Here is a 22174-nt window from a genome sequence, read left to right on the forward strand (position 1 = left end):
CGTGGCATGGTGAGCGCTGGACTGTGTCCGGCCTGGGCGACGGCCCCGGGACACTGCCCCCAAAGCTGTTCCATCTTAAGAGAACACAGCCACACCAAGCCAGTGAAGGCCGGGGGACAGTGGACACAGGTTTACCTGGGGGTCCTGTCCTGTGGGGTCGGGGTCCAGGCTCCTGTGCTCCCCCCGGCTTCGGTGAGCGGCTCAGGTCGGTCCCCGCTTCCTTCCTTCCCCTCTGGGGGCCGATCTCCACTAAGCCCCGTACCAGGCACAGGGGGTGCGTGCTTGCTCCTGTCTGCCTTCCCTGACACCTTCAGGGGGCAGATGTGCTGCTGCGGAACCGAGCGTCAATTTATAAATCCTGTGTCCCCTTGACACCGAGTTGGGGGGGCGCACGTGAGGGGGCAGGGAGCCTGTACATGGCGGACGGCAGAGGAGACCCTAAGGTGAGGGTCTATACAGAGATACAGAGTCTGAGGAATACCCACGACCTTTACTGTTGCCCCACAAGGTGGGCAGGGCTCTTGCCATCCGCAGGCAAGCTGTCTGCTTCAGAGACCACTCCCCTGAGCCCCCCCCCCCGCCCCCCGCCCCCCGCACGCTGGTCCCTCCTACTAGCAGCCTGCAGGCTCCCTTCCCAAGGCGGGCAGTGACCCCAGCCGCCCCGCTCCGCCAGCCTGGTCAGGGAACGCCAGCCGGGCAGGCTCCTCTCTCAGACCTCAGCACCCGGGGCCTCGGGTCTGTTCTTGTTCCGGAAATGGTCTCTGCTCCGCTTCCTGCTGCCATGGAAGCCAACGGTCTCCACCACTGGAGGCCCGGCTTCTGACCCAGCGGGGGCAGCCCCCGGGCGCAAGCCCACCTCCTGAAGGCCCCCAGGGGCGCTGCTCCGCTCCTCAGCCTCGGGGCTCCCAGGCCCCGCCAGGTGGGCCAGCTCCACCGGACCCTCGCCCCCTGCCGCTCCCAGGTTCCCAGGGGCAGCCCCGCCTGGCTCTCCTGCCTTCCTCAAGGCCCTCTTCCTCTCAGGTCTGGCTTCGGCCGCCCGGGCCGGTTTGGTGAAGACGACTCTCCCCTCCCCGCAGCTGGAGGGGTCCTGGTTGAAAGAGGGCGTGTAGTCGCCGGGGACGGCCAGGCTCTTCGAGCCCAGGAAGGCCAGCGCGGCGGCCCGATTGCTCTGCTCGCTGGCCTCGGCCACGTTTTCCAGGCTGTACTTGGTCCAGCGCTCGGGGTGGGCCACGTAGTCAGGGACGGGGGGCCGCTTCGGGAGGGCAGGGCTCTGGCCGGCCCCGCCTGGGCCCCCCGCCGCAGGCTGGCTTGAGGGCGCCGGTGGCCGTGTGGAGTCCCCACTGTCACCGGGCAGAAGCTGCCTGGCTGCCCCCTCCAGACAGTCGAAGATGTTGTGGCTGCGCCGGGAGAAGGTGGAGCTCGTGTCCCTCAGGTGGAACGGCTGCGCCGAGGCCGAGGCCGAGGGGCGGCCCCTGAGAGGCAAAGCGGGCTCGTCGGGGTCTGAGTCCCCCTGGGCCTCCCAGGGCAGCACCCCCGGGGACACAGCCGCCATCTCAGCACTGCCAGGCAAGCTGAAGTCAGAGTCTGAGTCGCTGAGGGACACGGTGTCAGAAGGCAGGGTGTCATACTCTGTCCCCTGCTCAGCCTCCAGGGGCTGTCCTGCCCCTGCCTCAGCCATGTGTCCCAGGGCACACCACACCTAGACCAAAACAGCCCAAGTTCGTTTCCGACGATCGCATGCGTTTAGGACACGTCCGCCCTGTAGACCCACTGTCCCTAGGCAGGCGGCAGGATCAGCGTTAAGAATGGTGTCGTCCAGAGGAAGGGACCGGACCGAGGACCCCCGCCCCCTGAAAGCCCTCCTCTCACCTCCCCTGTCTGAGGGTCGCCGTGCAGACACGGGCGTGCTGGCACAGGCCCCCTGCTGGCACAGGCGTGGTGGCCTCAGTCCGGCTCCTTTCAGCTGCTCCACTGTAGTGGGCTGTGGGGGGAGGAGGGCCAACCATCAGATCAGACAGCAAAGGTGCAGAGGTGGTGCCACAACCCCAAGGGGCAGTCCCAGGTTTGCGAAGCCCTGACAGAGGCCAGGCGGAGAGCAGGTCCTTGGGAGCTAAGCCCGGGGAGCGGGGGTGGGTAGGCAGGGCCGGGCCTGAACCTGGGGAAACACAGCCTCCGCTTCACGAGACCGCTCTCACCAAGCAGGCTCACTTACTAACCGCAGGGCACAGCACGGAGCACAGTCCTCAAAGACTGGGCCACCCGCCTGGTCCAAGGCAAGGGGGTCTGCTCCCGACTGCTGGGAGATGCCCTGGGAGCTCCACAGGGGTCTGCGCCAGGTCCTTGGCACCTGAGGGTCAAGCTCTCAGGGAGCTGGGGTGTGGATCACCACCAGGAGCAGCCTTGCTGGGCAGAGGCAAGCCCCGCAGCAACCTCCAGCGCCGTTTCCCCGGTAACCGCCCCCACACACCTCCCCCTCCCCAGCAGAGCAGTGCTGCCCACACTCGGCACTCATTCAGCGGCCAAGCGTGGCCAAGCAGGGCACCTAGCAGCTTGCACGGCCGGGCTCAGAGGACAGCCCAGCCTCACCCACCCGTCCACCGACTCCTCCCCACCAAGCCTCCGTAGCCCAGGGTGACCCGCTGTCGTGCACCCACGAGAGACCAGGCAGGTAGGTGGACCCGGAGTGGCCGCGAGTGCCCCACGCCAGATCAGACACAGACGAGATCTCCATCGCTCTGGGGCATGACTCCCACAGTGAAAGAACAACTCCAGGAGAGAAAGGGAGCACGGGACACACGCCACCGACGTGTTTCACAGCTGGCAGGGCCGGCCAGGGAGAGATCACCTGCCAGTTGCACACACTGCTGCAGGGGAAGCTCGAGTTCCCACCAGACTCCCGCTTCCCAAATTCGCTCTCCCATCGTCCACACGGCCGGGGACTCCACCGCGACCCAGAGAAGTAGGCTGACCGGCGGGGCACTCCAGGGGGAGACGGGGACAGAGACCCGGGAGTTCTCTGCGGACTTGGGTGAGCTCAGCGGAGGCAGAGCCGAGTCCAGGCTGGGGGGCGTGGGGCTGCGGGGTCGGGGGCCTCCGAGGGGCCAGGGTCTGGGCAGGCCAGCTCCCAGGGAGCGGGACCAGGGTTTCCTCGCCGCGCTCTCTCCCCCTTGGAAGCAAACCCTTGGCTTTCTCCGCTCTATGGGCCCAGCAGGCTCTCCGTGTCGGGGGCCTGGGCGGGCCAGCGTCCGGGCCTCACGTGGCTCGGGTCCCAGGGCCCAGGCCGTGTGGCACGGGAGACACGGAGCACATTGGGGTCTCCGGGGTCGAGCCAGTAGGCTGTGGACGACGGTCTCCCAGAGACCCGACCGTCAGCGCCACCCTCCCTCGCCTCAAACCTACCGGCTCACCGCCACCTGGTGGCCTCCATTTGGCGCCGCGCTCGGCTCTCTGGGAAACCGAGTCTTCCGCTGGCCCAGCGCCGCGGCGTCCGCAGCTAGGGAACTACATCCCCCACAAGGCCCTGGGCCGCTACTCGCGAGGCCTGTTGGGCCGCTACTCGCGAGGCCTGTTGGACCGCTACTCCAGAGGCCTGTCGGGCCGTGGAGTCCCTACGCATGCGCCCTCGCTTTTCTCCTTTGCCACCCCCGGAAACGGCGGCGCTCCTTCGCGCAGAGCCGGAATTGATTAAGGAAACGAGGGAGGAGGGAGAGGCAGCACTGTGACTCCCAGAATGCTCGAGGGCTAACGGCCAGCTGCGCGTTCCCAGGGCCCCAGCGCCACCTGTCGGAAGCTGCGAGCACAGAGGGCGCCTCAAGCCGGAATCACGTTATCGCGCACGGCGCTGTTACCGGGCACTTCCGGTCCGGCCGGAAGCCCGCGGCCGCGCCCCTCGTGGGTCCCGGGAGGGGTGCTGGTCTCAAGCTCCAGGCGGGCGGGGGGGGTGGCGGCCTGGCCTCGCCTGCCCACCGCGATGGCCTGGCTGGCCGCATGCGCCCGGCCCACCCTGCGAGCTCTCCGCGGGCCCCGCCCCTCCCGGGGCTGCAGTCGTGGGGTCGCGGGAAGCCCAGGGACCTCTTGTCCCCAGGGCCGCCCTCCGCAGCCCCTCAGGAGCGGCGGTCCTGGCCCCCGGCACGCACCGCACCAGCGCCCGGGCCAGGACGCCCCAGGGGCCGTGCTGCGCAGGGGGCTCCTTGGGCCACCCTGTTCTCCCAGCGACCCTCCCTGGCACACAAGGCAGAGGGGTGTGACAGGAGGGGCCAGACCCACTGAGACCCGGTGGCCCCCGAAGGAGGCAGCTCCGAGCCCTCACCGTGAATCCCAGCCAGACCCTTGTGGCCCCCAAGGGGTCAATTTAGCACACACCAGGCTGGTGCCCGCGCTCAGCTCATGGTGACATCACCCGGCACGCGGGGTGTTGAGTGGGGGGAAGCAGCCTGACCCCACAGGCAGCTGGGCCTCAGTCCACCTCGCTGGGTCGGGTGGGTGCCCTCATTCAGTGCCTGAGATCTTCCCCTCTAGCCCCTGCAAGATGCAGCTTAGGCCCGGAGCTGCCCTGCCTCTCCAGGGAATGCTTACGAGGGAGCAGCTAGACAGGCCAGGAACAGACCCTTAGACGCGTGTCCTCCACAGAGCTATCTCCCAGGAGGAGGGGCAGTGTGGCAGCCCCCTACCCCAAACACATCCTATACCCCGTTATCTGGCTGCCCTGTTCAGCTGCTTGCTCTGGGTGGTGGTAGACCAGGAGTAGGTGGGGGAGGGAGGTTGGGGGGAAGCTGTTGAAGGTGGCACAGGGCCCACCAAGGGGGCACCTGCTGTGGGGAGTGCTCTCCGGGGGGCCCATCACCGCCCACCAGCAGGTTGGCAGCACACCCTGGGCCCAGCAAGGTCCGCAGAGCTGAGCCTCACGAGCGCCAGGGTCCTTTGCCCCTCCAGCCACCCCCAGGGTCTCGGATGCTGCAGGCACAGGAAGGGGCCAGACAGTTTGTTAGCATGCCCGGTTTTTCCTTCTTTATTGAATGACTTTCAAGATGTAATTACAGTTGAAGGTGACAAGTTAGAAAGGAGAGGTGCACTGAAGGCATAAGGCTGCTTGTAGACCCGGCTCTAGACAAGTGGCAGGAGGGGAAAGAGGGTTAAAAAAGGCATGAGCCGTGCAGCCCACGGGGCAGGTGGGTGGGCCACGTGGCCCCCAGGAGAAGCCTGGCTGAGCGGGCAGAGCCCCTAAGCAGCTGCAGAAGCAGAGGGGCCCTTGCCTTGCAGTCCCCAAGGCCCAACTCACATGCCGTCTATAGGTGACTTCAGCCCCAAAAGGGAACGGGGAACTTCAGGACAAAAACAAAACCTCAGAAGTAAAAAGGCTAATAAGTGTAGCAGAGTACTACCGGAGAAGTTCTATACATAGGCGGTGGCGGCCCCTCCAGGGGGGCCCTCAGCGATGTCCGGTCACTCTAGGGCCACCGCAGGGTTCTCACCAGCCCCCCCCCACCCCCCGCAGCAGGAGCGGCTGGAGCCGCTCAGTACACGGAGCTGTTCCGGATGCCACAGCACAGCACCATGCTCAGGATCATCTCGAAGATCTGCGGGGAGAGGCGGGCGGGACAGTCAGCACCCGGAGACCCAGCGGGGACCCCGGTCAGATGCCCGGCCCGTGCGCTCACCATGATCACAGCAACCACGATGGCCGCGATGCCAATGAGATACAGCTTTCCCGAGAAGAGGTCATCGATCTTCTGGTGGCAGTCCTCCTGTGGGGTGACAGCCCGCAGCCGGTCAGGGGCGTAGGTCCTCAGGCCCCCACGGTATGGCAGCACGAGATCATTACAGAAAGAGCACGGAGGGGTTCCACCCCTCGGGAGAGGTGTGACTGGGGCCCAGTCTCTGCCAGGTTATCTCGCATCCGATTTGTTTATTTATTTTTAAATTTTTTAATGTTTATATTTTGAGAGACAGAGAGACACAGAGCGTGAGCAGGGGAGGGGCAGAGAGCAAGGGAGCCACCGAATCCGAAGCGGGCTCCGGGCTCCGAGCTGTCGGCACAGAGCCCGACGCGGGGCTCGAACTCACGAACTGTGACATCATGGCGTGAGCTGAAGTCGGACGGTCGACCGACCGAGCCAGCCGGGTGCCCCTATCACACCCGTTTTAAAACGGACGTGGAGACGGAACGTGCTGTGCGTGCTGTCTTCCACTCAGGTCGCTAGGTGCCACGAGGAGGGTGCTGATCTGGGAGGTCAGGGCGCCGTCCACACCCACTCTCCGGGGGCAGAGACTCGCCTCCCCCGGGGGCTGTCAGCAAAACCTCGGCCTCAGCCCAGCCCCCCAGCAGAGCACCCCCACTGGCCACGGCACCACCCAGCTTGGCTGTCGGCCGCATCCCTGCCAGTGCCAGCGGAGCAGCCAGGCGCTGCCCCCCCCCCCCCCCCCCACCGCCGGAGCCCTGCCCAGGGGTGGCGGCGGCCCGGCCCGCCAGCGCGTACCTTGAAGAAGTTGCTGATGACGGTGCTGCCTGAAGGACACAGGTTGTTCTTGAGAATGGAGGTGGTCAGCGCGGAGAGCGTGCTGGAGCCACAGCAGTTGAGCTGCAGAGAGCGAGGGCACCCGTGCTCAGCCCCGGGCCCTCGTGGAGAGAGGATCCGCAGGGAGATGGCCCAGGTGACCCCACAGGCTGCCGAAGCCCCAGCCGCTGCCCCAGCCTGGCCCAGGGTGGGGGGCTTGGATGGTCCACTCCAGGGGGAGCACTGAGCCCAGGGGCCCCTCCCCTCCCCTTCCTCCCTCTCAGCTGCGCTGCTCAGAGACCCCGGCACCGCAGCCTGACTGGCTCATCTGGTTCACACTGGGGACGCACAGGTCCCGGAGAATCCCCTCCAGGGGGGCTCCCGGACCCTCCAGGGGCAGGGCTGCCAGGTCCCCCACGCCCCTCCTGTTCCTGAGGAACGTGCTGGGGCCACACCCAAGAGGCCAACGCCCTGAACCCCCAGCCTCCCCGGTCCCCCGGCGCCCCCTCCCGCACCGTCTCATGGAAGGTCTTCACCACGGCCTTGGCGTTGTTGGCGTCGTCGTCTACCACGGCCTGCTGCAAAGCCTGGTCGTAGAACTGCTTCACGTCCTTGGCGATCTGGGGGAGGGGTGTGTGGGAGGGGTGAGGTCACACCCACGGCAGGGACCACCCCCCCAGTGGTGCGGGGCGGCAAGCATTCACCTGGCTCTTCTGGGAAGACATTGCTTCCAGGACAGATCTGGATGCCTCCCCCACCCCGCCCTGGGTGCTGGGAGACAGGGGGACCTGCTTCTACTTGGCCCCCATGCCACCTCCTCCAGAAAGCCCTCCGTGGCCTTTCGTCAGGGGGCGCCCCAACAGCACCTGCCATCCAAGGTCAGGCCCATCGGCTGAGCGGCAGGGGCCCTCCTCCCTCCCGTCCAGGCTGCACGGCCCCCCCCCCCCCCCCCCCACCGCCGGCCCTAGGCTCACCTGGTCTTTGTTGACAAAACCCCAGATGCCGGCAGCTACTTCACAGGCAAAGAGGATGACGAGGCAGGTGAAGAACTGAGGACGGAGTGCAGGACCCAGAGGAGGGCAGAGAAACGGGGGATTAGAGCAGGCACGGGGCAGCTTGGGGCTCACCGTCCGCAGACGACAGGCACCCGAGTGACGCACAGGTGTGCGTGGGGTGTTCGGTGGCACCGGCCGCGTGGAGTCGAGAAGCGTGTGCCGACCCTATCGCCATCCCCGCGGGGTGGGCTCTGTGTGGCGGGGCAGCTGGAGGGGCTGGCATAGCCGCGGGCCCCGTGTCCCCCGCGCACCCCGCTGCTCCCTCTCCCCACGGGAAGGGGGTGACGACACGGCGCCCGCTACCCGTGCCTCCCGGATTGGCCGGCCTTAGCTTCCCCACCAAGGCCGGCCGTGGGTCCGGGCCTCGCTCCCTATCGTTTCTGTGACTTTTCTTTAAAAACAAGAAAAGCAACTGTGGAACCGTGAGTTAGGGACCAGGCGGGACGGCAACCGAGCACGGAGGGGTTTCAGGACCAAGCAAGGCAACCAAAGGGAGAGGTCCCCAGGCCACGGAGAGAGCCCACCTCCAAGAGAGCAAGGGGGTCCCGCCAGAGTGAACGCGTGCTGCCTCCAGCGGAGCCGTGCCCCACCCTCGCCCCGCCCGGGACCTTACCGTCCCCAGCAGGCACTGGGACTCCTGGATGGCCCCGTAGCAGCCCAGAAACCCGACGAACATCATCACGGCGCCCACGGCAATGAGGATGTAGATGCCTTTGTGGGGGAGCAACAGATACCCTCAGTGCGCCACGTCCCGTAGGCCACCGCTTCCCGAGAGCCTGCCGCCCCGGACCTCCCCAGCCATGTGCGCATGGCCCCTGCCCAGGACTCGGGGCCCCCCCGCCGGAAGACAAAGGACTCCCAATGCCCCAGGGAGGAGCAGAGAGGGCCCTGCAGCCCGGCCAGCCACGAGGGCGCCTCTCCCGCACGGGCCTCCTCGTCCACGACCCGGGAGCAAGGCCGGTGAGGCCCAGGCCGGCACTGCCCGGCATGTGCTCGGTGCGCAGAGAGCTCCGCCATCAGATCCGTACCCACGGGCCCCAGGAGGGGAGGCCCTCGTACAACCTGCACCCACTCTGGCTCCTCCTAAGCTTCTGGGACTCGGGGTGGGGGAGGCGGGGCACAGAGCACCACCCCTCTCGGTGCACAGGGCCCTGAGGGGTGGGAAGAGGGAGGCAGCTGCAGGGGCCCTTCTGCCAGCAGCAGGGCATGCCCACTGCTCCTGGGCAGAGGTCAGATCCCGTGGCTCTGTGTGGCTCCTTGGGCTCGAGGGGTGGGCTCGGCTCAGCCTCTCAGCCTGCTGGACAAGGTGGCCTGGCGGCCGCGGTGCCCCACCCCACTGAGGATGGCATGTGGTGGCAGGGACAGTTCTGCCCGGGGTGCCCACCGGTCTGGGCACATGCTCCTGGGGAGGCAGGAGGGGCCACCACAGAGTTGGGAATGCCTCCGGCCTGGCCGTGCTGCCCTTCTTGGTGCCCATGACCCACCCAGACAGGGCCCTGAGCCCCTCAGGGGGTGCCAGCCATAGCCGCCTCGCAAGCCTGGGCCTGTCCCCCGGCCACCGCGACCAACACTGTGGGCAGCCCAGGCCCCGGTCCGCAGAGCCAAGACCCCCAGGGCTCCACTGTCTGGCCAGCCGGCGGGGGGGGGGGGGGGGGGGGGGTGAAGGAGGCTGGGGTTCAACCACTGGGCTCAGAAAAGCCAAAGCCTCTGGGCAGCACTCGGTGGACCTGGCTAAAGAGAAGCCTCCTGCTCCGGCCACCCTAGGGGGCTCCCGGCTCAGGGGGGCAGCACCCTCAAACTGGGTCTCCCTTCCCTCAGGCCCTGATACCCCCATCCTCAAGGCCACGTGGGACCCCCAAGTTCCCATTCCCGGGTCACTGTGTGAGGTTCGGCAAACGGCAGCAGGCGCCTGACCCCCGGCCCCACCGGGTTCTGGCAGGTGAGGTCAGGGACCCACCGGGCCCTGCGGCTCTGCCCAGGGTGCTGAGCGAACCCAGCTGACCTCCCCCTTCGCCGGCATCGGACAAAGAGCCCTTGTCAGGGACACATCTGCTTCCCCGCCTCCCTGGCAGGCCCAGCCCACACCAGGGCCAGTGGGAGGCTCCAGAAGGCCGGTCCTTGATGGGCAGGGACTGGCAGCCCATGGAGTGGGGGAGGGCAGAAGGGGGGCACCGCAGGAGCCCGGGTCCCTGGGCTGGAGCTACCCCCGAGGACAGGCATCCCCGAGGGAGGGGACAGGCTACCCCCGAGGACAGGAGCACCAAGCTGGAGGCCTCTCTGCAAGCCAGGGTCAGGTCCCGGGTGACAGCCTGATGTGGCGCCCCTAGGAGGAGCAGGCTGGTGGGAAAACGGCCACTTGACCCCCTACGCGCTTCTCCCGTGGGACCGCTTCCCCACCGGAGCCCAGGCACAGCCCTGCAGAGCAGAAGGCCTGGAGCTGCAGCAGACCCTCCCCTCCCTGCCCCCCTGCTTCCTGAACCCTCCCCTGCCCAGCCCTGGCCTGGAGTGAGGGGGAGGCTTTGCGAGAGCAGGAGTGCCCTGAGGCTTCCTTCAGGAGGGGGATCCCTTCCGGAGCCACCTGCCCACACCCACCACCACCACCCCCCCACCCCCGGCACCCCCGGCACCCCAGGCCACGCCCAGCTGTTGCTGGCTCAGACCTCTGGGGGAGGGGAGGGAGAGGCCCGAGAGGAGCCGAGCAGGAGAGAAAAGGCTCTCGTGGGTCTGGAGGATACTTCCTTGCCCTTGGACTCGTGGGCAAAGCCGACAGCTTTGTTTCTGAGGGCGCCTGGACCACCTGTGGCAGACCCTGGGTCACAGTCCTCGTGTGCACCCTCGGAGCAGGTAGGCGGAGGCACCCTGTCCTCCGGAGACTCAAACCTGGGAGGGGCTGCACAGTCCCGGGGGAGCCTGGGAATGTGGAGATGGAGGACCCCTCCCCCACGCCCCAGGGACAGCCAGCCCCAGGAAACCACTGCCAGAGTCACAAGCTCCCATCTCCAGGGAGCAAAAAGCGGCCACCCTATTGGTGCTCCTGGACCCGACCTCTCAACCTTGCAGCTCAGAGAGGATCCTCTTTGTGGCCCGGGGTGCCCTGGGCCATCCCTGCTTCAGCAACCAAGCATGTATCCCAAGCGCGTGGGAGGGGCCCAGACCCTTTCCAGGCGGCACACAGGACACCAGGCCAGAGGGGTGGCCGCTGACCCCTACATGGAGCCCCAAACCCTAAGGCACACACACACTTCCTGCCCGGCTGCCAGGGCCAGGCCAGGCCGTTCCTTTAAAGGACAGAAACATCTCCACAAACACGAGGGCCAGGCCCTGCCTCCCACTGGCTGGGGACCAACCTAAGGAGTGCAACTCTGCAGGACAGGGTGGGCGGGGGCGGGGCCCGATCCCTCAGGGACAGACACCCCGAAGGGGCACAGCTGGTGCCGAAGCCTAATAAGGCAGCAAGGTGTGGCTGGAGGGGGGGCGGCCTGAGTCACACCGGCCCCTGCCCCACCCTGGGGCCCCAGTCTTCCTCCCCCCGCCCCCTCCTCCGGGCTCCAGCTGCCAGTCCCGCTGCCCAGGCATCCGGCCCCACCCCTTCCCAGGGAGCCTCCCCCCCGAAAATACCCTCCAGGAGACACAGCTCCCCGGCCCCCACCCAGCTGCCTCCTGCCCCGATTTGGTCCCCGGCGGTGATCTGGTGGGATCCCAACAACCCACCCACCCCTTGAAGCTCCAGCTTTGTCCGGGAGCCTGGCTCCTGTCCCAAGCACCCAGGCATTGACCACCTCTGACCCCAGGCCCCGAAGGTCCCCAGGCTGAGGTGACCCCACCCACTTTCTGTCTCCAGCTCACTCTCTTGCCCAAAAAGCCCTTCCTGGCTGGCCTCCACCTGCCTAGCAGCCTAGCACAGAGCAAGCCCCACTAAGTCGGCCCAGACCTTGCCTCCTCCTCCTCCTCCTGGAAGCCCGTCCTGACCGTCTGTCTGCAGCAGTCATGATCCGAGGCCTAGATGGGTCCTTCCTGGTCCCCCAGCCCAGAGCCAGCCAGGCCCTGGACCCGGACTGAGTGCACTCACCTACGTAGAAGGTGTTGGGCGCAGGCCTGTCTCCCAGCTCCAGGTAGAGAAGGTTGGTGGTCTGTGGGTCATGGCGGAGCCACAGGGCCACACCCAGGATCACGCCTCCGGCCAACTGGAGAAAGAACGGGTACAGGGTTACTCGCCCAGAGCGGTGCAGGGGTGAGTGTGAACCGCACCACACTGAATATCCAGGGGGCGGCAGGTGCTGGACCCCCACTGCCACCGGGTCAGCGGTCCGAGGGCTCGCGCTCCAGGTGGCCCTCACAGACACTGCCGGGGTCTGGGCAGCCTCCCCGCTCCACGCGTCTGCTTTGCTGACCTGGGATCTGAGAGGCCCCAGGAAGGCCTGGATACCGAAGACCAGGTCCCCGATATCAGATGGGGCACGCTTATGTCAAAAAAGTATTCATTTTTTATCTGAAGCACAAACCTAACTGGATGTCCTGTATTTTTATTTGCTAAATCTGGCCAGAGTCCACACCAGACCGGAGCACCCCAGGGACCGCTGGGCCCTCCTCCGAGGGCCCTGCTCCGATGAGCAGCCCTCAGCTCATCTGGGAACCCCACGGAGAGGACCCCAGGTGTTTGTTGCCAAGAGACATAGAGCGGTGGGTCTGATGCCACCGGGCTCCTGGCGGGACCCGTGGAGGGAATGACAGAGGAGGGAGGCAGCTGAAGCTGGTGGCATCCAGGAAGCCGCCAGGCCGAGGGGCCGGGCTGTTTGTGGGAGAAATCCTTGCCGCTGCCGGCCCTGGGAAGGGAAGCTACTGCAGGAGGAAGGAAGCCCGCTGTGCTCTCAGGCCAGGGGAGGGGCTGCCTGAGCAGCTGGGGCAGGACGGGGGTTCTGCTCAGAGCCTGGCATGAGGACAGGGGCTCCCGGCCCAGGGAGGCCCTCACCAGACTCACTGTCCTGCCGGCGCAGGGCCATCCGTGGAGGGTGGGGGCGGGCCCCCCGAAGAGGAGCCCGGACTGTGCCGGCCCAGCCTCCACACGAGCACCCGACCAACCCCGGGCCAGTGGCCGGGCTGCCCTCAGTGCCCCAGCCTCTTCCCCGGGCCGTCCCAGCCCTGGGTGCCCCACCAAGGTGGCACGTACTCCCAGAGCTACAAACTTCGGCTCCAGTCGGGAGGCCTGGCTATGCAGCCCCCAGCTTCCGGCTCTCCCTCTTCCCACCATCCGTGTGCTGGCAGCCGGGGTCTTCCCACAGCAGCACCAGACGCGGACCCTCACACACGGACCCACAGCTACACGTCCTATGGGGAAGAGAAACTGAAAAGCAGACCCCAAGGAAACCCCCTGGCCAGCCCAGCACCTGCCCCGGGGCCCTGGCCGGGGAGCAGACCCCCGAGACGGCGGAGGGTATGGCTGGGAGCCCCAGCACTGCACGGTGCCCCGTGGAAAGCCCCAGCAGCTCCCAGACCCTTCTACACTCGGCTCAGCTAACGGTAAGGCCGTGGGACCGCTGGCACATCAGCGGTGGGCGAGGCTGCCTGGCACGTCCCTCAGAGCCCCCGGTCTGCCGCCCCGCTAGCCTGGGTTTCGCTTTCTCAGCTCACTTCTCCCGGAGTCCCAGGTCTGGTGGGGGAGGGGCAGACGGAGGCACCGTAAGCCCTTCCCATCCTCCGGCAAGCGTGGGAGCGCCGAGGGCCTACGGTGCACCTGCTGGCCAAGGTCCCCGCCCGTGGCACTCCGGGCACCGCGTAGCCCTCAAAGGACAGGGCCGCGGGCTCCCAGCATCCTGTGCCTCTCTGTGGCACCTGTCGTAGCCGCGAGAGGGCCAGAGGACCCAGGGGACGGCTGAGGGGGGGTGGGCAGGGCAGGGGCCCCAGAGTCCTCGGCTTCTCCCGAGGTGGCGGCCATCTGCGGCTCCAAGGGAGGCGGTGTCGAGGCTGAGGGTTGCCGTGGCAACTCTGGCTTGAAACGGTCCCTTGTTCTGTTTCGAAACTGTGGTCCAGAGCCGGCTTTGTGAGATGTTCCAGGGGGGAGGGGGAGGGGCAGGGGAAGCCCCTGTCCTGGGCCTCCCTCTGTAGTCCCTCTGTAGTCCCTCTGTAGTCGCAGAGGCCTGGCCACAAGCTGCAGCTTGGCCTCCCTGTCCCCATCAGTGGAGGGGGGCGGGGTGTGGAGCACAGTGCCCCCCAGGGACGGAGGAGACAAGCCAGTCTTGGGGCGCATGGTCCTAGCAGAAATGCTGAGCCCACCCCCCAGACACTACAGGCGGGACCACAGGCCCAGGGAAGCTGGTCCCGCCTGGTGCTGAAGTGTCCCGTCCCTGCCAGGACCCCATCACTCCAGGCCCTGCACAGACGCACCGGGCAGGGCCAGGTGAACGCAGTGGTGAGGACCATTCCCAGCTCCCAGATGACGAGGCCCAGGCAGCGGGGGGGGGGGGGCAGATGCTCACCTTAGGTCACCTCATCTGTACTGGGGGGGGGGGTGGGATCGGAAAGCGCCCCCGGCAGGGAAGGGAAGTCCACGTGCTGGCAGAAAAAGGCAGTCCTCCACCCGGCCCAGCACACACCCACCATGTGGCGAGGCGCAGGTGTCCCCCCAGGGACGTGAACGAGAGCGCCCCCACCATGACGTGGGCCCCGCTGTTCCCAGCCCCAGACCTCTCCTTCAACTGGAGAACCCACAGTCTGAACGAAAACAAAGTGGCCCAGCCACACGGCGAAGCCACCGGCAGTAGGAAGTGTGTCCCTTGCACGACAGCCCGCAGGCTCGAGAACTGTGCAGAGCGACAGAAGCCAGACCAAATGGAGAGCAGCTTCTAAATAAAGTATACGCAATGCAAATCACGTGCAGCGACAGAAAACAGGCCCCCGGCCGGCCGCCCCGGGGTGGGGGAGGGGCCCCAAGGCCCCGGGACTCCGCTGGGGCTGGTGGACACGTCCCTTATCTCGACACGGTGACAAGCCCCAAGGGGTCCACCTGGGTCAGCGCTGAGCAAGCAAGGTGTGCACTTCCCACACGTGCCGGGTGCTCCGCGTCCGACACAGCTGTGCTCAACCCCCAGCTGCCCAGTCAACCCTGACCACGAACTTCTAAGCAAGGTCTTTGGGGGTGAATGTTTCTTCCGGGTCCCACCGGGCCCCAAGGTGAGGAGGCCGACACTCTGGGCTCGCCAGGGTGCCCGTGGCCCGTGGCAAGCACCTGGAGAGGTTGTGCTGAAGTCCTGCCACAGAAGGTCTGAGGGCCAGAGAAGGGACCGCAGAACCGTGGAGCCCGGACGTCCAGCATTAAGGGGCCGCAGGAGTGACGGCAGTGGGTGGGGCCCAGAGCGGGCAGCCAGGGGTGCCCTGCGCTCACCTCAGGCTCACCTCCGTGACTCTGCTCCTCCACACCCTCCCTCGTAAGACAAGGATATAAAGGTACGTAAGCTCATGTCACAGAGTGCTTCCCACGCCGCCCCTGGACAACACTGGCTCACGACACACGCCGGCGGCCATCGTCATCGCGGCAGGTGTATCAGCGGTAGGGCCGGACACGCTTCATCATCCCCACCCAACAGGACCCTGCACGCATGGTCACCGGACCCCCTCGCCTGCCGGAAGCACCGCCGGCCCCAGTCCGTGCCCCCCGACAGCCTCCTGCCCCCCCCGACAGGGCTTCTGCCCCGATAGCTTCCTGCCTCCCCCAATAGACTCCTGCCCCTGCCCCCCGGCAGGCTCCTGCCCCCGAAAGGTTCCTGCCCCCTACCCCTGTCCCCCGACAGCCTCCTACCCAAGAGGCTCCTGCCCCCTACCCCTGCCCCCCGAACAGATTCCTGCCCCCCAACAGCCTCCTGCACCCCACCCCTGCCCCCCAACAGGCTTCTGCCCCCCAAAGGCTCCCGCAGGGCGGGCCAGGGCACAGCACTCAGGAAGGAGACTGCCAGTTTGGTCACAGGGGCGGGTCCCACAGTGGAGACAGCACGGCCACTTTAGGACCCTATGAAAGGTTCTGTTTCTGTTTCTTTCTTCTTCCCTTCTGAGAATTAATAAATATCAGCCTCAGCTGAAACAGGAGGGGACAGCCAAGTGCGCTGGGATCCTGCCCAGCCTGCCGGCCGTTTCCAAGAAGCGGCTAAAAGGGAGCAAGAGGGAGCGGGTGCTGCCCGGACAGGCCTGGGGCAGCCACACCCCGGGCCCGCAGCTGAGCGGTCACCCCCGTCCCACCCACGCGCTCCATGGGCAACAAGGACAACTGGTGCGTCACTGACACCCTCCAGGCGGTGCTGGTCTTGCCCGGGGCCTGGGTGTCAGGGGCAGGGGGGCAGGTCCACCGAGAGGGAGGGTGCCGGGCTCCGCGCCAGCTCTGCTCCCCGACCCGCCGCCTCCAGGGGACATGCTCGCGGGAAAAGGCATGGGGAAGCACCCACTCGGCTTGGCGGCTGGCGGGGAGCTGGAGACCCCCCCCCCCCAGGAGGGAAGCACAGGCCAGAAACGCCGTCAGGGCCACCAGGTTAAGTCGGAGGAAATGCTGCGCAGCAAAGACGCTTCAGGGGCATCTGGTGGCTCAGTCGGCTGGGCATCTGCCTCCTGATTTCGGCTCAGGTCATGATCTCTAGGTGCATAAGTCCACGCCCCGCATGGGGCTCTGTGCTGAATGTGGAGCCTGCTTGAGATTTTCTCTCTCCCTTTCCCTCTGTCCCTCCCCCGCCCTCAAAATAAACGAACAGACTTAAAAAAAAAAAAAAGACACTTTTAGGATGGGCTCCACAGGGTGAGTAGGGAAGGGGGAAGTCCTGTTGCCATCTTTCAGGCTGGGTGCAGGTCCTGGGTTCCTGCAGGCTGGCCCTCACTCTCCACCCACCATGAGGGGCAGGCCCAGACTCCTCCCTAGACCCACCTCAGGCCTTCCTGGGGGGGCCCCACCCCGGCCTCTGAGAGCAGCTCAAGGCAGGAAGGAAGTGGAACCAGGAGCAGAGACCCTCACCTTGGCCAGGAGGCAGAAGTGTCTCTCGAGGCCCCTGAACCTCAGGAAGCCGCCTGGCCCGGCGCCTAAAGGCAGGTGAGAAGGGGGTCATGACACAGGCCCTCAAGGGCCCGTTCAGCTGGAACTTCCCAGCCCACCCTGCCACCTCTAGGGCCACACTGGAGAGCCACTTGCAGGGCCAGACCCCGACCCCACCACCCAATCCCCGCGTAGTGAAACCAGGAAGTGAGCTGCTCCCCTGCCCCAAACCCGCCCGCTGCAGGGAGGGCATGTGGGCACAGACGTCCCGGTGACCCGCCAGAGAAGACGGGCTGCAGAGGTGGGCTGGCCTTCCTCCTGGGGAGGGAGATGGGAGGTGGGCGGGCTTGGGCAGGGGACCAGAGAGTAGGTCAGGATGTCCTTGTCCCCGCCCCAGGGGAGCCCCCGCCCTGGAGCCACGCCAGGCTGTGAGGCACAGCGGGGCAAGGGCCTCCTCGGCTGGGCCCCGGCTGCAGGCAAAGGAGACGTCCAGCCCTGTGCCCAGCTGGCCCAGGGGAGGGCCACCTCACATGGGCCGGAGCTCTTATCATCTCGGGGACACAGCGAAAGACTGCCCATCCAGAGGCAGAGCCACAGCCATGGGAGGGGGTGAGCTCCCCGTGAGCTCCGGGTGGGACCACACTCGGTGACTACCAAACCCACTGCCTCTCGGAGGCCCCCACCCAAGACCAAGGGCCCTGAGCTCCGGGGGCCAGGCCTCCCGGCCCCCAGGATGGAGACCCAGGGAGGCAGGTAGTCCCCACTCCTGCTCCCCCAGCCGCAACAGGGTCCCTCTCGGCCCTGGGTCTCAGCCTGAGTGTCCACGACCTCGGTCAGGAGTTGGCTGTCAGCGGCAGTGCAAAACCAGCCTCGACACACACCTGTGATGGCACAGGTAAGACAGGTGACAGGGAGTTGCTAGACATCTCCCGAGGGCGTCTATGACCCAGGCCAAGCCGGGTGTGGGACAGCTGGGACAGACGATTCCTGTGTGACACGGATGCCAGGGTGGGTCAGCCACTCACCGACTCTGCAGGGCAGACGGCCCTGGCTTCCTGTCTTTTACCTTCTTGACAATGACCGTGTTACCCACTCATCGGAGGCAGGCGAGGGAGATTAACCCTCCAAAGTCAGAAGAAGGGGACAAAGAGGCATGAACCCCCAGGCCCTGGCTGAGCTGCTGGCCTCTGGTCTCCTGCCCAGAGCACCCTCGCCACTGACTGGAGGAACTTACAGACCCAACCTGACCCCCAGCCCAACCTGCCTCCCAAGCCCCTCACTCTGGCCAGGCCTCATGGTCGGGGACGGGGGGGGGGGGGGGGTGGCTACCCTGTCCCTGGCAGCTAGCTTAGGAAGGGAAATGGATCGGCTGGCCCGTGGGGACTCCCCTAGCATCTGGGGGTCTGCCTGGAAAGCCCCCAAGTGGTCTTGTGTGAATTAGCACCTGCTTTGCCATCAGGATGGGCTTAGGCCAGGCCCCAAAGTACAAATGATGTGTACTTTGGGGGCAGGGGGGCACTGAGAAGTCTAGTGCTTTCTGGAAGCACGCTGGGTCAAACCACATTCTGCCAGACAGGTGGAAAACAGCCCAGGAAAAGGGTCCTGAGGGCCAATTCCGGGTGAGCCTGGTTCTCGGTCAAGGACGAGACATGCTGGCCACAGGGCAGACCCAGGGCTGAAAACCACCCGGCCCTTGCCGTGTGCCCTGGCCTGGGTCCTGGGGTGCCAGGGCCAGAGGGAGAGCCCCTGTGCTTCTCCATCCCCAACCCAAAACGTTGGGCCAGTGCAAAGGTGACCATCTGCCCCTCCCACGGGTGCCTGGACTCTGCCTTATTGATTTTCTGCCCCAGGTTCTTCCCCTCACGGGGTTTCAGGTGCTGATATGAAGGCACGGGGTAGATTCTTTGGGAGAGGGGGCTTTTGGGGTCCGTCTCCCTGTCTGTACTTTGAAGCAGAGTGAGCTAGGGATTGGGGGTGAACTCAACTCCTGGGGACAGACCTGAGCTGGGGGTGGGGTGGGAACCCTACAGGAAGGGCACCGCACCAGCCCCAGAGCAGAACCAGCCAGGGTCCCAGGCCTCTCGCCGCCTAGACATCCTTGGGGGGCGGGGGGCAGTTCGTTCCAAGGACAGACCACAGACTTCCTTTTCTTGTCTCAGCCCAACGGCTGTTTCCCCCAAAGCTGTGCCACTCACTCCGTCCACCGGCCCACCCCCCGAAACGGGGCACAGGAAATCCCCACCCCCACCCAGAGCCCGCCAGGGTCACATCCCCTCTCCCGGAAGGAAGGCGACAGAACCGCTAAGTGACAGACAGTCATGTGCTGTCTGGAAGCGAGAATGAAATGCCAGTTAGCGAGGCTTCTAATCAGCCCTGTTCCCAGCCGGGCCTGGCTGCCCTGCCTCTGGAAGGCGGCCACGGAAGGCATTAGGTCGGAGGAGCAGCCAGGCCCGGGGGGGGGGGGGGGGGGGGGGCACGCGGCACTCTCCCCGGCCAGCCTCTAAGGAGAGGGCTGCGATCGTACCCACTTCACAGACGAGGAAGGCGAGCGGCCTTACACGTGCCAGTCACCTGCCCCGGGTCCCGGGGAGGGGAGCCTCTGCCCTTCCTGAAATGCCCCAGCGGCAGGAGTCCCAAGGACCTGCCGCCTCTGCCGGGAAGCTCCGGGTCCCGCCCCACCGGGAGGATCTCCTCGCTGCCGGGCAGGGTCTCTGCACCACCGGCACCGTCTCGCAGGCTTGGCCCAGGCCCGGCCCCCACTCCGTCCCTGCCTCACCGCCCGATGCCCGCCCGGCCAGGGAGCCCCCAGCGGGCGGTGTGCAGGCCTACGGAGTGCACACCCCCCCGGGGCCCCGAAGTCTGAGCACAAGGAGGAGACGTGCCTGTGTGAGTGTGCAAGGTGACGGCGCCCCTTCCCGGAGGAGCCAGCACCCCCCCCGCCCCCCGTCGTGGGAGCCTCCTCACTCTCTGAAACGGAACTTTTAAAAGCACCTGGTCCAGACACCCACTGTCAAAGCCTCCTCCCAGCTCCCCGTCTGCACCCGCTCCTGTACCGTGGCCAGGCTGCCCAGTGAGTGAGAGTCAGGCTGGGCTCACCCGACATCCTCTGGGGTCCCCCAAGCCCCTTCCCCAAGGCACTGCCCACATGGGCCAGGAGAGCAGTCTTCCTGCCGGCCATCCACGCTCTACAACCATTTCCTGAGTTCCGAACACTGGAGCGTTAGTAATCGGCCAACCCCGGGAGATAGGATGTGGACCTCCACCTTAGAGGGCAGGAAGCCAAGGCCCAGGACCGGGACAGTGGGGAGGGGCTCCAGCATGCAGACCCACCCCCACGGCTCCGTGCTCTCACCCAGGAGAGGCAGGACGCCCGCGCTGAGAGGGGCTCTGCCAGAGCGGTGCCCCCCCAGCCCCGCCTTGCTCAGCTCTGCATGCCCCCACCGCAGGGGTGGGTGGGGCCACGGTGACCATAGTTCTCAGTGCTCAGCGGGGTGGCTGCTGAGGGGAGAGACCTCAAACGTCTCTTCAAGCCTCAATACAGAGCAGCCCCGGGGGACGTGTGAGGCCTCCACCCCAGCTGCCTGGGGAAATACCAGGCTCACCCAAGTAGAGCTGGGGGTGAGTGGGGGCTGCCCTGGAGACCTGCCAGGCTGGGCAGGGGGGGGAGGGACTTACCCAGCAAAGACACTCAGCCCGAGGACAAGACTCTACTCCAAGCCACATTGTCTACGTCCCCCTACCCTCCACCTCCTGGTCAAGGCCCTGACCCCACATCCAGGCTCTGCTCGCAGGGGATGGGCCTCAGGGCCAGCAGAGGGGCGTCTGGATGTGCCCCTGGCCCCCTACATGCCCAGGCCACAGCAGGCAAACGCTAACGTGACACTGACAACACCCCTTGAGTGAAGGCCCCAGTGGCTGCCCAGGCCACGCCTGGCCCATCCTGACAGCCCCACTGCCCCCCACTCCCCGGGGAAGAGGCCAATGGCCGCAGCGCCCCCCCCACCTGTGCCTCCCCAGCCAGGTAGGATGTGACACCCCCACTCCACCCCCAGCCAGAGCTCACTCCAGTCTCTGTCCTCGCCACCCCGAATACCTCATTGCCCCGAGATTCACTCTGGGATCCTCGGCTGTCCAGATGCGAAACAGATGTCCCCAGTCCCACACACTTGCTCAGGGGCCACTTTAAAAGTTTACCCCCCAGTGTCTACTGGAGAAATACACTGTCCACCAGATGTTGTCAGGGTCCCTCCTGAGAAAGGGTGAGCGGCCTGTGGTGGCACAGCAGGAAGGAGGGGCCCAGGAGGGTACCCAGTCACTGCCCAGGGAGGCAGAGCAGGGCCTGAGAGGGGTTCCTGCACCCATTCGGGCCCCTCCCCAACCCCGACACAGACAGGAAGCAAAGACCGTGCCAAAGCACCAGCGGTTACACACCAGCGGTTAACCCAGGCCGGGGAAAACACAGCTGGCAGGTCAGCAGGCTGGAGCCCCCAAGACCCTCCTGCACCCAGAGATGCCCATCCTGGGAGCACCTCTTTCCAAGGGGGATGTCCAAACCCAGACCTCAGCCCAGACCTGGGCATCCACCCAGACCCAGGCCGCGGGCCCAGAGAGGCTCGGGTCCTCAGGGCCGCCTGTCCTGTGCCAACTCCGAACGGCCGCCGCAGCCCCACTCCCGTCCGAGCTTCCACAGCCTCCCGGGCGAGGCCGGGCTGCAGCCTCGGTCTGGGTGAGGGGTGCAGGGGGGTCAGCCCCACAAAGCGTGGCCACCGCGGTGCGGGCGCCCAGCACGCGGGCCACACTGTGCTGAGGTGCTTCCTGTGTGAGCTCCGCCGCGGCCCGGACCCCTCACGGCGGTCCCCGGGGCGGCGGCAGCTGACCGGGGTGGGAGCCGGCCTGGGCCAGGAGTGGAGTGGAGTGGACGGTTCCCGACACTCGGACCGAGTGCGCACCCGCCCCCCCCCCACTCCCACCACCCCCCCCCCCCGGCCGCCCATTCAGGGGCGGTGGCCCCGATGAGCTCATGGGGGCGGGGCGCCTGGAGCCCCGCCCCCGAGCCCCCTCGGTCCCCGCGAAGCCGGGTGGTCCCTGACTCCGCGGCCGGCGGCTCGGAGCCCGTACCCACCGCACCGAACGCCATCACCCAGCGGGCACAGACCCGAAGCCCCCGAACGCCCCGGCCCGACCGCGGGGGCCCTGGGCCCGGCCGCGCAGAAGCCCCGAGACCCGGCTCGCAGCCCCCAGCGTCGCCATCGCCAGGACGACCCTCACCTCCCCGCGTGCCCGCCCAGGACCCCCACCCGCGAACGGCGCCCACAGGTGGCCCCGCAACTTGGCGTCCTGGCTGCGCCCCCTGTGCGGGGCCTAGCGCGGCGCGCGGCCTGCCGGGGCTCGGGGGGCCCCCGTCGCCCTCCCGCCCCACCCCCGGTCGGGGCTTACCCAGAAGACGAAATTGAAGACGAAGAGCAGGTACTTGATGCACTTGGTGCAGCCCTCCACCCCCATGGCGGCGCGGGCGGCGGGCGGCCTGCGGGCCGGTCCGGGGCGCGGGGCGCGGGGCCTAGCGGGCGGCGGAGCCGGGGCGCGGGCCCGGGGCCGGGGCGCGGGACGCGGCGAGGGGGGGG

At 66.9% G+C, this 22174-nt stretch overlaps 2 protein-coding genes across 3 annotated transcripts; both read right to left on the bottom strand.

The window, feature by feature from the left end:
- Positions 1 to 588: 588 nt before the first annotated feature.
- Positions 589 to 3667, bottom strand: TSSC4 (tumor suppressing subtransferable candidate 4). 2 transcript variants are annotated; one of them, XM_047101175.1, is made up of 3 exons: positions 3400 to 3667; positions 1870 to 1981; positions 589 to 1699 (listed from the first exon to the last, which is right to left on the bottom strand). In XM_047101175.1, exon 3 carries the CDS (start codon positions 1676 to 1678, stop codon positions 710 to 712), a length of 969 nt encoding a protein of 322 aa, XP_046957131.1. In that variant the 5' UTR covers positions 1679 to 1699; positions 1870 to 1981; positions 3400 to 3667; the 3' UTR covers positions 589 to 709. The 2 variants fall into 2 exon arrangements, with proteins under 2 accessions (XP_046957131.1, XP_046957130.1); XM_047101174.1 differs by having other exon boundaries at positions 589 to 1776; positions 3400 to 3666.
- Positions 3668 to 4984: 1317 nt separating this feature from the next.
- CD81 (CD81 molecule) lies at positions 4985 to 22094 on the bottom strand. The gene is made up of 8 exons (XM_047101169.1): positions 21990 to 22094; positions 11619 to 11733; positions 8163 to 8260; positions 7469 to 7543; positions 7010 to 7114; positions 6477 to 6578; positions 5658 to 5744; positions 4985 to 5576 (listed from the first exon to the last, which is right to left on the bottom strand). Exons 1-8 carry the CDS (start codon positions 22053 to 22055, stop codon positions 5514 to 5516), a joined length of 711 nt encoding a protein of 236 aa, XP_046957125.1. The 5' UTR covers positions 22056 to 22094; the 3' UTR covers positions 4985 to 5513.
- Between the last annotated feature and the right edge of the window lie 80 nt (positions 22095 to 22174).

This window comes from Lynx rufus, unplaced genomic scaffold (genome assembly GCF_022079265.1).
Source record: "Lynx rufus isolate CCGP_SWC_20201006 ecotype Redwood Valley unplaced genomic scaffold, mLynRuf1.p SCAF_58, whole genome shotgun sequence".
Taxonomy (NCBI): domain Eukaryota; kingdom Metazoa; phylum Chordata; class Mammalia; order Carnivora; family Felidae; genus Lynx; species Lynx rufus.